Raw genomic sequence first — 17,040 nt, 5'->3', positions numbered from 1 at the left:
CATGTAACCACATGAGTTATTAGGTTAACCAAATAAAAACTTTTAATATGACAGATCAAACTGCTTATATTTTTCATCCATCTAATAAAGGACAAGCTTCCCTTAAGTAATATTGTAATGCTGCCGCCAAGAAAGCATTGTTAATCAAGCATCAACAATCTCAAATTAGAATTAAAGAATTGAAATAGAGAATATATCAGACAGTTGTGTATTTAACAACAAAACTTTTAAAAACTACCAATAACCCCAAACAAGATAATTTGACTGTTAATTAGTTGAATAAAGTCAATTTATACAAAGGCATTTGTAATTAATGTTCAACCTTGTTATTCAGTTGGTACTTTTACGTTAAGTTTTAATATTAATAAAATGTTATTGACAAACTAATAATTATGCCAGTTTTAATCAAGATTTCCAGCTAAAGTAATAGTTGTATGGCTTATCACATTACAAAAAGGAAAGCAATTATATATTTAGATGAGGGGTTTAAAATTAAGGTAGGAATGCCTTAAATTAATGTTAAAACATAATTGGATAATAGCCAAGATATGGAAGCAACTAAATGCCCATCAACAGATGATTGGATAAAGAAGTTATGGTTCATATATATAAAATGGAATATTACTCAGTCATAAAAATGAAATCTTACCATTTATAATGACATGGATAGATCTAGAGGTTATTATGCTGAGTGAAATGTCATACAGAGAAAGATAAATACCATATTATTTCACTTACAAGCAGAATCTAAGGAATAAAAAGAACAAAGTAATTGAAAACAGAGTCACCAATATAGAGGACAATCTGGTGACAGCCAGAGGGGATGGGGGTTGAGGGGGTTGGGAAAAAAGGGGTGAAGGGTTAAAGAAGTACAAATTAGTAGTTGATAGATGGTCATGGGGATGGGGAGCATGGCATAGGGAATTCAGTCAGCAGTAATGTAATAGCTATGTATAGAGACAGAGGGAAGATAGAGTAATCAGAGGGATCATTTCATAAACTATGTAAATGTCTAACCAATGTACTGTATACTTGAAACTAATAATAAAATAAAATAAAATGCTTAAAAAACAATTGGAAAAGATCAGTAAAAATTAATGTCTAAATATATATTTTTTCTAATTTTGTTGACTAAAATGGCCTAAGAACAATGTCACTCCATAACACCAGTCTTGATATGCACATTTAGCCCTCAGATTTTTGTTTCTAATATTGTTTTCCATTAGAAGAAACCAGACTCTTTGAAAAGAGCTGGTTTTAATGTTTAGGGAGATACAATATGGACTGGAGGGGTAAGGGTGGAAGTGGTTTAGGAGATGAGAGGGAGGCAGACAGTAGTAACTGCCAGAGAGCAAGCAAGGATGCTTTAAAAAATCAGAGGTTACTTCAAAAAGGGACAGCTTACAGTGGCTCCAACTGGCTAAGTTATGACCATTTGAGTATAAAAAAGAAAATGATAATACAAGTTAGGACTATAAAAAGCCCAGAGTCATAATGAAACTCAAAAGTTTAAGAACTACTTTGCAAAGAATTAAAACTTTACTCAGGTGAATTTTATTCAAGTATTTAAAAATATCGTTTACATTTAATTTTATTTGTGTTCCCAAGATAGCAAAAGTATTTCAAAACACAAAAACTAATACAAATCATTGCTTACAAAAATACTGTACTTTCTTCCTATAAAATATTTGTGGACAGGCTCATGATTTATTTGCTATTCCCCCCAGAGGCTACTCACAAACAATATTCACGTATTAGAAGATAAACTATCTTATTGTTTCAGAAGTTAATGAAATGTGTCAGGATGGTCCAATCCTACTAGGGAGCTCTTCCAACTGATCCTGATGGCTCTACCACAATGAGATAAAGAGAACTTGGTGCTCCAAAGCCAAGTGAATTTGATAACGGGTTCACCAGTTGTTGCTGGTTGCTACCTTACCTTCTCTTCTTCCCTATATGGTTCTTGAAAGGAATAGAGTGGATAAAACATCCCAAAGACATTAGAAGCCAAAGACTTACACATCAGGTCTTCTGCTTTCATGGTCCAAAATAATCTTGCTCTGTAAATCAAATTTGTACCATTTAGTCCTAGAAGATGAAATGAGAAATAATGTATTTGTGTTGCTTACTCTTCAGGTAAAAGATATCTAATATTCCAGATTCTTGGATTTGTGGCTTCAAGGCCAAGAAAATTTAATGACTTAAAAATGTATAAGAGGCCTATCTCAAAAAAAGTTTAAACACCGATAAAAGCTGATTAAATAAAATAGTACATATAATATGATTCTAGTTGTACAAATATATTATTTATAATCTTGAAGACCGTTAATAAATATATAAGAAGGCAATACAACTCACATTGATCTATGGATTCAATACGATCCCTAGCAAAAGCTCAGCATGTTACAGCTTTTGTGTGTGTGTGTAAATTTTTCAGTTTGACTCTAAAGACAAACTATAAAACACAAAACGCATAATAGAATGCTCTTAATATAGTATGCAAAAGTGCTGTCACCCTGCGGTCATCAGAGAAAGTTGTAGCCATCCTCTATATAAAAGATAACAGGGAAAGTAAGGTGTGCTTGAAATGTGGTGTTATCAGTTAATTGTCCAAAAGTACCTTTATAAATTTCATCACGTGGGACATACCAAGTAACTGGTACTGATCCATTCTTAAGTAGTCCTTGAAAATAATATTAACTCAATTATTTTTTATTCATTTTTCCCTATAAAAATGTTTCGCACACTTACAACATTCTAGGCACCCGCTGAACTAGGTGTTGGAATATGCATTGGCGGGAAAAAATTGATCTGATCTTTGTTAGAAAAAAAATCCCAGCTTTCTTTTTTTGCTGAAATTAACAAGATGATACTAAAATTTATATGGAATTGCAAGGAATTCAAAACAGCCCTTAATCCTGAAAATAAAGAAGAAAAGTCAAGGATTCATACTTTCTGATTTCGAAATTAAAATTGCAGTACAAATGCAGTACTGGCATGATAATAGATATATAGATTAATGCAATTGAATTGAGAGTCCCGAAAGAAACTCTTACATTTATGATCAATTATTTTTCAGTGAGGATGCTGAGAGTTCAGTGGGGGAAAAAATAGTCTTTGCAGCATACAGACATCAGACAAAGGAATGAAGTTGGATCCTTACCTCAAACCATATATAAAAATTAACTCAAACTGGATTATATATCTAAATGTAAGAGCTAAAACCATAAAGCTTTTAGTTAAAAATATAGGACTAAATCTTTGTGTCCTTGGATCTGGTAGCAATTTCTTAGATATGACTCCAAAAGCACAAGCAACAAAGGAAAGAAATAGATAAATTGAACTACATCAAAATTTTAAAATTTCATGCTGCAAACAATAACCTTAAGAAAGTGAAAAGACAACTCATGGAGTAGGAGAAAATATTTTCAAATCATACATATTGATAAGGGACTGGTCTCCAGAATATATAAAGAATTCTTACAACTCAACAATTAAAAAAAAAAATTAAAACGTGGGGAAAATACCAGAATAGATATTTCTCCAAAGATATACAAATAGCCAACAAATGTAAGAGAAGATGTTCAATATCAATAGCCATTAAAGAGATACGAGTCCAAATCACAATGAGATATGACTTCATGCCCACAAAGATGGCTGTAATCTAAAGGACTGAGAATAACAAGTATTGGAGTGATACGGAGAAATTGGAACCCTCATCTACTGCTGGTGGGAATGCAGCTGCTTTGGCAGTTCCTCAAAGCATTAAACACAGTATTGTCATATGACCAAGCAATTCTACTCCTCGGCATATGCTCAAGAGAAATGAAAACATACTTCCACACAAACATTTGTACACAAATGTGCTCATAGCAACATTACTCATAATCACTAAAAAGTGGAAACAACCCATCAACTGATGAGAGCATAAACAAAATGTGGAATATTCATATAATGGAATATTATTTGGCCATAAAAGGGAATGAAATACTGATACATGCCATAATATAGACGGCCTTAAAAACATGCTAAGAGAAAGAAGCCAGTCACAAAAGAACATGTATGGTCTGATGTCATTTATATGAAATGTCTATAATAGGCAAACCTACAAAGATAAAGTAGGTTAGTATTTGCCTAGGAGTAAGAGAGATAGGGAAATTGGGAATGGATTTATTTTAGGGGTAATGAAACTGTTTTAAACTTAGATTGTGATAATAGTTGCACAACTGTGAATATACTAAAAAGAATTAAATTGTATACTTTAAAATATGTATTAAAACTATGGAAGTATTATAACATTGCTTAAGATTGTAATTTAGTTAAAATTATGTTAATTCTTTGTTACTTTAGATAGTGATAAAATCCAATAAAATAAAATGAATAGAACTTAAACAAATTTAGTTAATGTGATCTAAATTTATACCATGCCATTTAGTAAGGGCCAGTTGGAAGAAGTGCAGGGGTTTTCTGTAAATTTGAGCTGTTTAACTACAATGTTTATGTTGTTTTAGATAAACTTCAGACTTAGAAATTTAGAAAAATATGGTTAAAGCTGTATCTTTTATTATTATTTAAAAAAAAACTGCCTACTTTGCCTAAAATAAGAGAACCTTTTTTTTATTGCCCGAATTTTCTCCCTAATAATTACTGGACAGTTAGCAAAACAAAAACCAAAATCGGTCTTTCCTCTACAGCATTCTTCTATACAAATTTTTACCTGTGATTATTTCCTTAAGATAATTACTGGAGGTACATTTAATTTTATATTTGCCAGCATTTGGTTCATTCATTCAATCATTCATTTAACAAGTGCTTTTTGACTGTCTGCTTTAGTTCTAGGCATTGGTTAGATTGGGGATATAGAGAACAAAGCAGATGTTGTCACAGCTCTCAAAGAGCTTACACTATGTAGCAGTTAACAAATATTAAACAAATATATAGTTAAAATTACCCTAAGTTCTATAAATAAAAAATCAGTGTGCTAGAGAGAGACTAATGAAAGATCTGGAAGTAAGGAAGTGAGAAAGTTCTGTTACTAAGAAAGTAACATACACATGACAATCCTAGGTTTTATTGTTTAAAAAAAATTTTGCTCCATGACTGGCAGAATAAAAATTGTTTTTAACTTGCATTTCTTTTATGAACAGTGAATTTTAGCAAGTTTTCATGCCAGTTGGCTTTTATGTTATTCCTTATCCCCTCTTCTTCCTCCTTTAATGGGCCATTCTATGAGAAGGAAATACATATTTTGAATATATTGATTGTTAATTGAAATTTTATATTTCACTGCTCATTTTAAATCATGATTTTATTATTTTCCTTAGGATAAACTCAAAACTAATTAATTTGTCTTTTACCTCGTGTGAGTGAATTTATTCTTTTGTAAGTCATTGACTGTCAGTTTCTACCCATACTTTATAGTAGGAAAGCATAGTAAATCTGGATCAGTTGTTTTTAATACTTCCAAATACATCTTAATATATGAAAAGGGTGTATTTCGGTCCAGTTGTCAGCAGAGTAAAATTTTGTGTATTTTATTCGCTTACTTCATTTATTGATTATATGTTAATATTCACATGTATTTGAAGAGAGTTGATTATTTCCAGATAATTATATCACCATGTTCCTGCTGTTTTGCCAGCATCCTTGTATTATCTTTTTATGACAGCATTGTGTAGTTGTTATGTGTACCTGCTTTGAAATAAGGCAGCATGTGTTCGAATTCTATTCTTACCGCTTAAAGTTGAATATAATCTTAGGCAGATTACTTATCCTTTCTAAGTGTCCTCCTTTTCCTCTTTATAAAAGCACTCCTCACATTCAAAGCCCTTAATATCGTGCCTAACACATAGTAATTGCTCAGTCAGTCAGAGCTATTATGGTCCTTTCGATCACTATTTTCCAATTTTCCCTTCAGATTTCATACCACTTTTGTTCCTACATTTGTTCCTACAGTTGTTTTACCATTTTGTTTACTTTCCTGTTATTTCTGTCATGTGTTATTTCTTTGTATTACTTCTTTCTGTTGTTCTATTTCAAGAAGAGAAGTGCAGACAGCCTCACACTCAACTTTAACTTTCATATCTGTGATTTCTGCTAATCTCAAGCCTGCTTAGCAGGTAGCCATTCTGCTAGAGGCCTAGAAAGCAGCACTGTGGTTTCTCAAGGTGGAAGAGCTTGGTTAGCTACGTTCTGAGACTTTACTATGCTTGGTTGGATCACTACCTGGTAAAAATAGAGGGTATATTATAAAGTATACCAGTGTGGACTACCAATATTCAAAGTATAATAATATAGCTTCTAGCTGAGAAGTCTGGTCTTCATAAGAATTTAAATGTGTTCATCCTTCTAGTACCTCCTGAAAAATGGGGAAAAGAAGGTTTTCACAGTGACCAGAGCCAATTGTAGGGATATTTGAATTTTGACTATCTTTTACTGTGTTGGCTCCAAACATTTTTATGAAGGTCAAGTTGATTTTCAAGAGCAGTTTTGATTAGTGGAACTGAGAAAGTCAATATGAAATATGTAGATGTTTTAGAGGGACAAAAGCAAGAGGTGAGAAATCTGTTGAGGAGAGAATGATGGATTTAATAACAGAAATATGTGGAGACAAAGGGTACATGAAAAAGGGAGGAAAAGCAAAGTTGAATGTAGAGCGCTCTGTTAGGCAGCCATGAACAGGCTTTTTAAAGTGTTACCTGAGTAACAGTATAAAGGGATAACGAGTAGTTCAGGTTTTTTTAGGAATCAACTAGCAGTAAGCATCTCCTTTTCTTGTCCTTTGATAATCTAATTCATCTCTTAGTAACCTGGTATCCTATTTAGGTTAAATAGGATACGAGACAAGTTAAATGATTAAAAACTGAATGATTGCCAAACTATAATCTAATGGAAATGTCTTCTTAAAAGCATTTAAGCCTTTGTTGGTAGCAGATTTTAGATTTGCTTATGAATAGTTGCCCCGAATCAAAATTCTTTCAGAACAGCTTTTAAAAACCATTTTATTATGGAAAAATTTCAATATATATACAAGTAGAAAGAATGGAACAATAAATCTTCCTATATCTATAATCAACTTCAACTATTATTAACTCAAATTAATCTTGTTTTATTGCTATCTCTATTCACATTCCTTTCCCTTTAACTTCCTCGGTCCCTCTCCCCAACTTCTCAGACTTGGATTATTTAGAAGTAAATTCCAGACATCATATGATTTTATTAGTAAATAGTTCAACATGTAGCACTAAAATATAAGTACTTAAAAAAAACACACCAGTGTGAATTTCATACCTAAAAAGATAATCATTCCTTAACGTTAAAAAAAAAAAATCTGGTCAGTGTTCAAACTTTCCTGATTTTTCTCTTCTAATTCATTTGATTGAATTGAAATGCAAATAAGATTTGTACATGTAATTTGTTGATACATCTGTTAATTCTCTTTTAATCTATATTTCTTCCTTCATCTCTATTTTCCCCCTTGCAATGTAAATGTTGAAGAAATTGGATCTAAATGTTCTGTAGTTTCCCGCAGTCTAGATTTTGCTGGTTGCATCCCCATGGTGTAGTTTATATACATTTTTTGTTGTTCCATGTATATTATTAGTTAGACCTAGAGAGACCTTGTTAGAGTCAAGTTTGACCTTTTTTGCAATACTACTTTATAGATGGTATTGTGTTCTTTCATCAGGAAGCATATAATGTCTGATTTTGTATTTTTTTGTGATATAAATGATCATTGGTATTGATAATCATTGCGAAATGATCATATTCTAATTACAAATGGCTTCTTCATTTATTAGCTGGAATACTTTATAAATTGAAACTTTTCCTCATCTTGAGCTATATTTCCATATGCAGTTGGGTCTATTTCTGTATTTTCTGTTCTTTCCATTCGCTATCTATTCATAGACAGTGCTATACTGTTTTATAATAGAGACTTTATAATATATTTTAATATCTAGTAGGGCTAACTCCTGTTTTTCTGGCTATTCTTACTCATTTGTTCTTAAAATGAACTTCATGATCCATTTTCCTATCTCCAGAGAACAATTAATGATATTTTATTAAGAGCATTTTAAACGTATACATTAACAGAAAGAATATGACGTCTAACCATCTTTATGATGTTGAATCTTCTTGTCTGAGAACGTGATGTATCTTTCTATTTGTAGGGTTTGCATTATTTCTTTCAGAAGGTTTTATCATATTCCTGTGTCAGTTTTCTGTGGCCGCTATTATAACAAATTACCATAAATTTATGGTGTCTCAACCTACCAGAAATTTATTCTCTCCCTAGACACCAGAGTCTAAAATCTTTTTCACTGAAGCAAAATCAAGGTGTAAGGCAGTGCTGTGCTCCCACTGGAAGCTCTAGGAGACAATATTTTCATTGCCTCTTCCGCTTTTCTGGTGACCGTTGGCATTCCTTGTCTTGTGGCTACTTCACTCTATTCTCTGCCACCTCCTCCATGTTACCACCTCCTTGTCTATGTTTGTATCAAATCTCTGTCTCTCTCTTATAAAAACATTTGTAATTGGATTTAGAGCTCACCCAGATAACCTAGGATAATCTCTTTTGTCAAGATCCTTAACTTAATTACATTTGCAAGGACTTGATTTCATGTAAAGTAATATTTACAGGTCCATGGATTAGGACCTGATCTCTGAACATCTATATTCAGCATAGTTCCTCATATAGATTTGGGGCATGTCTTTTAAAATTTATTATCTAATAATAAATATTTTATTTTTTAATTATCAAAATAGCATCTTCTTTCTCATTTTATCTCATAATTGGTTTATATTTATATATTGATTTTTGTATGTTGATTTTCTAACTTGCTACTCTACTGAATTCTTTTACTTTTGTGGTAGCTTTTCAATGGATTCCTTTGTGTTGTCTAGATATAGAATTAAATCATCTGCATATAAAGATAATTTTACCTTTTTCTTCTGGATTCTCATGCTTCCAATTATGTCCTCTTGTCTAATTATTTTGACTAATATCTCCAATACCATGCCAAACAGTAATGGCGATATTAGCATCCTGACCTTGTTTCTGTCTTTAGCGGGAAAGCTTCTAGAGTTTTTACTATTTGGACCCAAATCACATTTTTAATGTTCTTTTTAGGGACTTAAGTTTATATTTTAAAGTAAGAAATCTAAGCAATTACCTTTATAGAGAATATTATTATCTTATATAGTGCTCTGTAGCTTTTAAAGTGTTTTCAAATGTCTAATTTATTTGGTTTTATGAGATAAAAGGGCAGATATAGTATCTTAATTTTATGGTTAAGTAAATGTTCGGAGAAATTAAGTAATTACTTAAGGTCATGATGATAGAAGGTGGTAGAGCCAGGACCAGAATCAAAGATTTTTTTTTCTCACTGCATTAGGCTTCATATTCATTTTACTTAATATTTTCCTTCAGGACAATGCAATTTATACATATGAGAATACATAAGTTATTTTTCTTTTTAAAATGTAACTTTTAATGGTTTACTATATTAAGTAATCAGGTATGTGTGCTTGTGTGTTTTTTATAGATAAGTCTAAAGTCCCCTTTAATGACCAACTTCAGTCCCATTTCCTCTCCTTAGAGGCAACTACCCATGAGTTTGTTGTTTGTTTGTCTTTTTTTTTTTAAATCCACCAAGTATGGTACTATGTCCATGATTTAAAAATATTACTATAAGGTTAATATCAAAATCTAACTTATGTTACATAGCTTCCTTTTTTGACCGGTCATTATCATATGGATTTTGAAGTATGCAAGGTGTTTCTAAGCATGACATAAAATTCAGAATCTACTTTTAAAATCTAGATCTCTAGACAAGTGCAGTGTCTTTCCACTATCACATTGATGTTGAATTTTGTCTGAGAACATGGTGTTTCTTTCCATTTGTAGAAGTTTGCATTATGTTTTTCAGAAGATTTTATTATATTCCTGTGTCAGTTTTCTGTGGCTGCTATAACAAATTACCATAAATTTATGGTGTCTCAACATACCAGAAATTTATTTTCTCCCTAGAGGCCAGAGTCTAAAATCAGTTTCACTGAGCCAAAATCAAAGTGTAAACTGTTCGCATTAAAAATTTTTTTAAATTTAGAGATATGCTTTCCATATTGATTAAACTTCATCTGGTCTAAGTTGTAACAGAAGAGGTAAAGAAGAAAGAGGAATGTAAATATAAAACATTTTTAGACTATTTCACGCTTGTCAAACAGCTGAATAAAAGTGCCTCCTGAACAGAAAGTTTGTTACTATATTTCATTTCGCCTGCAGAGGGAGGGTTCAGGTAGGAGTTATACATTAGAGTTTGGTAAAAAGTGATTTACTTCCTTGAATTAAATCAATTTTTATCCACAATAGTGGCAAAATCAATTCAAAATTACATGCAATACAAAATTTCAGCTCTTAACATTAAAAACTACTGACTCAGGAGTAGGGGAGTTGAGCAGAATTTAGGAATATCTTATTCAATAATCTTTTCTGTTTTCCACATTGGAAATGAGAGGCTTCACCACTCAGATGCTGCAAAATACTAGCATAAATATAACGGTCATTTTTGTTGTAAGACTGAAAAGTTGATGGTTTAGACTGGAATCTGCAAACTTTTTCTGGAAAGGGCCAGACACCATTTTCAGCTCTGTAGGTCATGTGGTCTCCGTTGAACTACTCAACTCTACTGTTGCAGCCAAAAGCAGTGATGAGCAATACAGAATGAATGGGCAAGACTGGCTGGGTTCTAATAAAACTTTATTTACAAAAACTGAGGGTAGATATGACCCACAGGTTGTAGTAGATATTTGCTGGGTTGAAGGCAGTGGTATACTGGTAAATGTTTAACAACTGACTTTATGGAGAGATAGGTAAGCCCTGATTTATAGTATTTGCCCCATCATGGTTGATTTCAAGCTACCTACTTGACATCATTGAACAAGGAGGTAGAAAAAGATATACAGTGGTATATATAGTATAGTATTTCTATCATACAGATATCCTAGATGTAAGTAACCTTAAGAGCATAAAAAATAGTAATATGAAATAATAAGAAAGTGATGAGTTTTGAATATTTATTACCTTTGTTTTTAATATAATTTATTTAATTGCAAATTTAGATAATTTAATTTTTAAATGATGTCTATGTTTAAGATCTGTCCCATAAAATCCCTAAAACTTTAATAAATGGCTCTGGTGAGCCAGTATGAACCTACTCCAGCACACTACTGTGTTGGAAGACATAATCAAGAATTTTGTTTTAATAAGTTGTACTGAATGGTAAGTTGTATGGGAGAGTAAAAACAAAAAGCTACAGAGAATATGCACCTTTTAACACAATTTTGCTCATCTGTTTCAATAAGAATCTGAAAAGATAATTTCGCTCTTTTTGAGAGTTGACTGTGTCAGAGGTGCTTTATTTCTTGGTTCTTTGTCTCAACTTTTAAGTGATGTCATGTGGAGTAAATTTGGGTCAGTAGATTTTGTCAGTATGTCATATATAATAATAGATGTTACTTATTGTTTGATTTTTTTCCCTTAAGGCATAACTGTGACACCTGACGAAGAACAAAACTTGAATCATTATGTACAAGTTTTACAAAACGTACTACTAAGTGTTCCCACTAGGGAGCCAGGCCATGAGAAAAAATCAGAGTCTTCAAATAATGTTTATTCTATGAGATCGAAGGTATCAAAATTTAAGGAGATAATTACACATGATGACACTTCAACTGCGAATGATGTTTTAATCAACCCCGTCACTGATGGAACTACAACTTTCCCTACTAGAGACTTCACACTGGAAACAGGGAGGAAAAAACGGACTAAAAGTACAGCATTCTGGTCGATTAAACCAAACAATATTTCTATTGTTTTACATTCAAAAGAACCTTATATTGAAAAAGAAGAGCCAGAGCCAGAGCCAGAGCCAGACGTAAAACCAACTGGGGCGCCAAAGCCACGGTCAAATGTCACTGAATTATCCCCAGGTACCTTGAAGACTGACTTCGATACCTCCACAGAAGGAGAAGATGTTCCTCAGCTCTCAGGAGAATATCAAACACTACCATTTGAAAAATACACACTGATTTTGAGTAATGAAGACATTTTGAAAAAAATTTCAGATATTAATTCAGAGGTACAGCAGGTACCTCATGCAGAGAGTCTCAAGCCAGAGTATAGAGAGGACATTCTAGCCTCTAGAGAGCACCTGAAACGAAGCCTTGCTCTTGCGGCAGCGGCAGAACATAAGTTAGAAAAAATGTATGAATCCCAGTTTTTACCATCAGAACGAAATGGTAAAATTGATGACATTGACACTGTTATTACCATGCTGTACAATTCTAGATCTAAGTTATCTGAATATTTAGATATTAAATATGTTCCACCAGAGATGAGAGAAAAAGCTACTACAGTCTTAAATACATTGAAAAAAAATATATGTATAAGTCAAATAGAAACTCAGAACCTTATTAGGAAGTTACTAAACAACAATATGAAAATTTTAAACCTACTTGATGTTCCTTGACAAAGGTGATTTAAGCAAACTGGGCATTCATTCACAGGAGAAATGAGCATATTAATGATTCAAAAGTTGTATAAAAATATGTTCTATTGTAGTTTAATGTGCTAACATCTTTACATGTAGTGTTATGAAAATTTTTCGTATGCCCTAAAAAGCCTAATAATTTAAAATAAAATTTTGGTTCAGGAGTTTGTAGTTTTTTCTCATTAATTTAAAAAGTTATAAAGATCTAATCTTGAAAATGTTTAAGCTTTGGTTTTACTTGAATAGATTAGTTAAATTCACCCGTTTTATAAGTTAAGAGACAGTGTGCATCCTATATATGTAGCTTGTTTTAAATAATTGCATATAAATGTAAAATTATAGTGTATATGGTTTTTATTACCCTTTCAGAGAAGCCAAGTTTTCCGTCTGAATGGCATAGGTGGAGCTTGTATCAGAACTACTTTTATTTGGCTATATGTGTGCCTCCTTTGAAAGGTGGATAATGTATTAAGATACACCTCTTTTCCTTTGTTGTTAAGTACTTTTGAAATATCAGTGAGGGTCTGTAACCTGGATTTGTAGTGAAGTCATTCTCATTTATTTCCTCTTTTTGTTTGCTTATATACATATTTACTGAAGTTTTGCAAATATTTTATTTGGGAGTATGACTAACATTAAGGTTAACTGTGTAATATTGTAATTATGGTGCAGGTAATTCTGTTTCATTATTTTAACAGTATTACATTTAAATTTATTTATTTGTTTGTTTATTCACCAAGCCAGTCATTTATAGTACAATAAAGATTTATTGACCTTTTACTATGTGCAGGACGAAATGCTAGGCTTTGGGGATACAATAATAAGACCTAGTTCCTTCTTTCTTTGAGATTATATTACGGCAGGAAAGACAGACACTAAACAAATAATTTCAACAAATTTTTAATTTCAGTTGTGACAAGTTGTTATGAAGGTATGAGAAATTTGACCTCACCTAGACCAAAACAATGGGAAAGCTACCCTGAGAAAGCAGCATTTAGGTGAGACCTAAGAGATGAGGGTGTGTATAAGGGGGAGGGAGGGATTCTATGCAGAGGGAACAGCATGTGTAAATGCACTAAGTATGGCAAGTTCAAGAAGTAACTGGAGTGTAGACAGTCAAGGGAGTGCATCTCAAGATTGAGTTGGTGAGGTACGCAGGGTCAGTTGGAATAGAGTCTGCAAGGCCTTAAATTGCATATTGAAGAGTTTAGCCTTTATCCTATGATCTAGGAGAAGACAGTGGATTTTAAACCAAGGATGGGTATGACCAAATTTATTTTTTTAAAAAATAGCACCCTGGCTACACTTTGAGAGATAGGTAAAAGTAGACGTGCACTGTACATAGGCCAAAGTCAGCTTGGACTAGATAAAAAGAAGTGGCAGTTAAGAGGTAAAATTGGCAGGATTTGGTCACTGAATGAATACAGGGACTGAGAATCGCAGGGATTAAAAGTAATTCCCACACAATTAGCTATATTATAAAAAGGACTACATAGATTTTATAACACTCTACTGTTTACTGTTGTTGCTTATTTTTTAAAAATAATTTTACTATAGAAAATTTCAAGCTTGCAAAAATAAACAGACTAATATAATAAACCCAGATACCCATCATCCACTAATTATCTACTAATAACCAGCCTTACTTCACCTAAACTCCTACCCCTTTCCTTTTTTCCTACTTTATGTTAAAATAAATCCTAGATACTTTTTCATTTCATATATAAATTTAACAGTGTGAAGCTCAATAAGCTTAAAAAAAGAGACTATTACAATCTCACACATAAACACTTAATTCTTTAATATCATCAAATATCTAGTCAAATTTCCAATTGTCTAATAATTTTTTAAATTTAGAATTTGTATGAATCAAGATCCAGATAAAGTTCATACATTGAGATTGGTTGATTTGACTTTTAAGTCTCTTTTAATATAAAGATTTTCTTCCACCTCTTGAAATTTATCAGAGAATTTTGTCATTTGACTTATGGTTTTACATAACATAGATTTTGCTGATTGCATCCCCATAATGCCATTTAGCATGTTTTACTGTCCTTTGTATTTTCTGTAAATCAATAGTTGGATCTAGGATCTTTATCAGACTCAAGTTTTTCTCTCTTGCTTTCTTTTTCTTTCTTTCTTTTTTGTAAGATGATGTCCTATTTTACCATTTGGTTATGTCTCCTTTTGTACTTTTAGCAGGCTTTGATGATCAATACCTAGATAGATTAATCAGGTATTGCAAAATGGAGATATCATTCCTTCTTTTATTAGTTGGAATGTCTATAAAGAGAAACTATCTCACTATTATTTGGTTTCCCAGTGGTCCAGTGTGTATTGGAAATAATTAGTTTATATAATAATATAGCATAAAATATATTTTATTTATTTAATATATATTATGTGTTTTATATATTTAAAATATAATATTAATATAATAATTTCAAAATAATTAGTTTATAGAATCCTCCAATAGTGACCTTTTTTTAAGTTGATCTTTATTCTTTTAGAGCAGTCGTAGGCATACAGAAAAATTTATCAGAAAGTACAGAGCTCCAACATACTTCCCTCTTCTCCCCCATAGTTTCCCCTATTATTTACATTTATGTATTAGTGTGGTACATTTGTAACAACTGATGAACCAATGTTGGTACATTATTATTAACTGAAGTCTCTTGTCTACATTAAGTTTCACAATGTTTTACATTCTTTGGGTTTTGACAAATGTATAATGACATGTATCCACCATTGCAGCAATACACACAATAGTTTCACTATCCTAAAAATCCTCTGTGCTTCACCTATTCATCCCTTCCTCTTCTTTTCCCTCCCCTTTTAGAATTGAATGAAGTACTGATATTTTTACTGTCACTATACTTTTGCCTTTTTCAGAATGTCATACAGTATAGTTAGAAGCATAGAGTATAGACTTTTCAGATTGGCTTCTTTCACTTAGCAATACACATTTAAGATCCCTCCATGTCTTTCTGTGACTTGACATTTTTTGAGTGCTAAATAGTGTTACATTGTATGGATATACTACAGTTTATCCATTCACCCATTGAAAGACATCTTAATTGCTTCCAAGATTTGGTAATTATGAGTAAATCTGCTATAAACATCTGTGTGCAGGTTTTTGTGTAGATTTGTTTCAATTTTGACAGTTTTTTCACACCTTTGAACATGCACTATTTTAGTGAACTTTTACATTTCGGCTAATCTGATAGATGAAAATATTATCTAGTTTTAATGTATATTTCTTTAATTATGAGTGAAATTGGACTTCTTCCAAGTTTATATTTTTATTTATTTCTGGAAATGATCTGTTTGTGTTTATTTCTCTATCGGTTTGCTTTTTCTTAGTGATACATACAATCTTTTTGTATAACAAGGAATTTTGTGTTGTTTTTTTTTTATAAATATTTGGTTCAACTTATCATTCATCTTTTGCTTTTTGCATGTAGAAATTTAAAACACTTATAAATCAAATGTATACATTTTTGCCTTTGGGAAGCTTTATGTCTTGCGTCTTGCTTTTCCTACTGTGAGATTTTACAGCACTCTTCTGTTTTATTCCAGTGTTTTAATGGTTTTACCTTTTTTTAAAAAATAAACTTTTTTTTTTTTTAGAGTAGAGCAAATTAAGCAGAAGTACAGAGATTTCCCATATACTCCCCATCTCCACACATGCATAGCCTCCCCCATTATCAACATCCCCACCAGAGTGGTACATTTGTTACAATTAATGAACCTACTTTGACACATTACAATCCGAAGTCCATAGTTTACATTAAGGTTCACTCTTGGTGTACATTCTGTGGGTTTGGACAAGTGTATAATGACATGTATCCACCATTATAGTATCATATAGAATAGTTACACTGGTCTAAAATTCTCTGTGTTCTATTTAACCCTCTGTCCCCCTCAATCCCTGACAACCACTGATCTTTTTACTGTCTTCATAGTTTTGCCTTTTTCAGAATGTCATATAGTTGAAATCATATAATATGTAGCCTTTTCACATTGGCTTCTGCCACTTAGTTATATGCATTATGTTTCCTACATGTCTTTTCATGGCTTGATAGCTCATTTAGTTTTAGCTCTGAATAATATTCCATTGCCTGAATGTACCATAGTTTATTTATCCATTTACCTATTAAAGGACATTTTGGTTGCTTCTAAGTTTGGGCAATTCTTAATAAAGCTTATATAAACATCCATATGTAGATGTTTGTGTGGACATAAGTTTTCAATTTTGGGGGGTAAATACCAAGGAGCACAATACAGTAAGAGTATGTTTAGTTTTATAGAAATTCAAACTCTTCCAAAGTTGCTGTACCATTTTGCATTCCCACAAGCAACAGATGATAGTTCTTCTTTTTCCACATCCTCATCAGCATTTGGTATTCTTAGAGGTATTCTAAGTGGTAAGTAGTCTCATTATTGTGACCTACTAGTTGTTTTTTGTTTTCCCCCCTCTTTAATTCCC

At 32.1% G+C, this 17,040-nt stretch overlaps 2 protein-coding genes across 2 annotated transcripts in view; both read left to right on the top strand.

Moving 5' to 3' along the window:
• NOX5 (NADPH oxidase 5) overlaps window positions 1-17,040 on the top strand; it is a 91,438-nt gene that overhangs the window by 15,378 nt on the left and 59,020 nt on the right. The gene's annotated exons all lie outside the window — the stretch shown is intronic.
• Window positions 9,336-12,530, top strand: SPESP1 (sperm equatorial segment protein 1). Its single transcript, XM_011386127.1, has 2 exons — window positions 9,336-9,348; window positions 11,545-12,530. Exons 1-2 carry the CDS (start codon window positions 9,336-9,338, stop codon window positions 12,528-12,530), a joined length of 999 nt encoding a protein of 332 aa, XP_011384429.1.

This window comes from Pteropus vampyrus, unplaced genomic scaffold, assembly GCF_000151845.1.
Source record: "Pteropus vampyrus isolate Shadow unplaced genomic scaffold, Pvam_2.0 Scaffold15, whole genome shotgun sequence".
NCBI classification, from domain to species: Eukaryota; Metazoa; Chordata; class Mammalia; order Chiroptera; family Pteropodidae; genus Pteropus; species Pteropus vampyrus.
The sequence above is the reverse complement of the archived record's forward strand: the minus strand, read 5'-3'. Positions and strand labels throughout refer to the sequence as shown.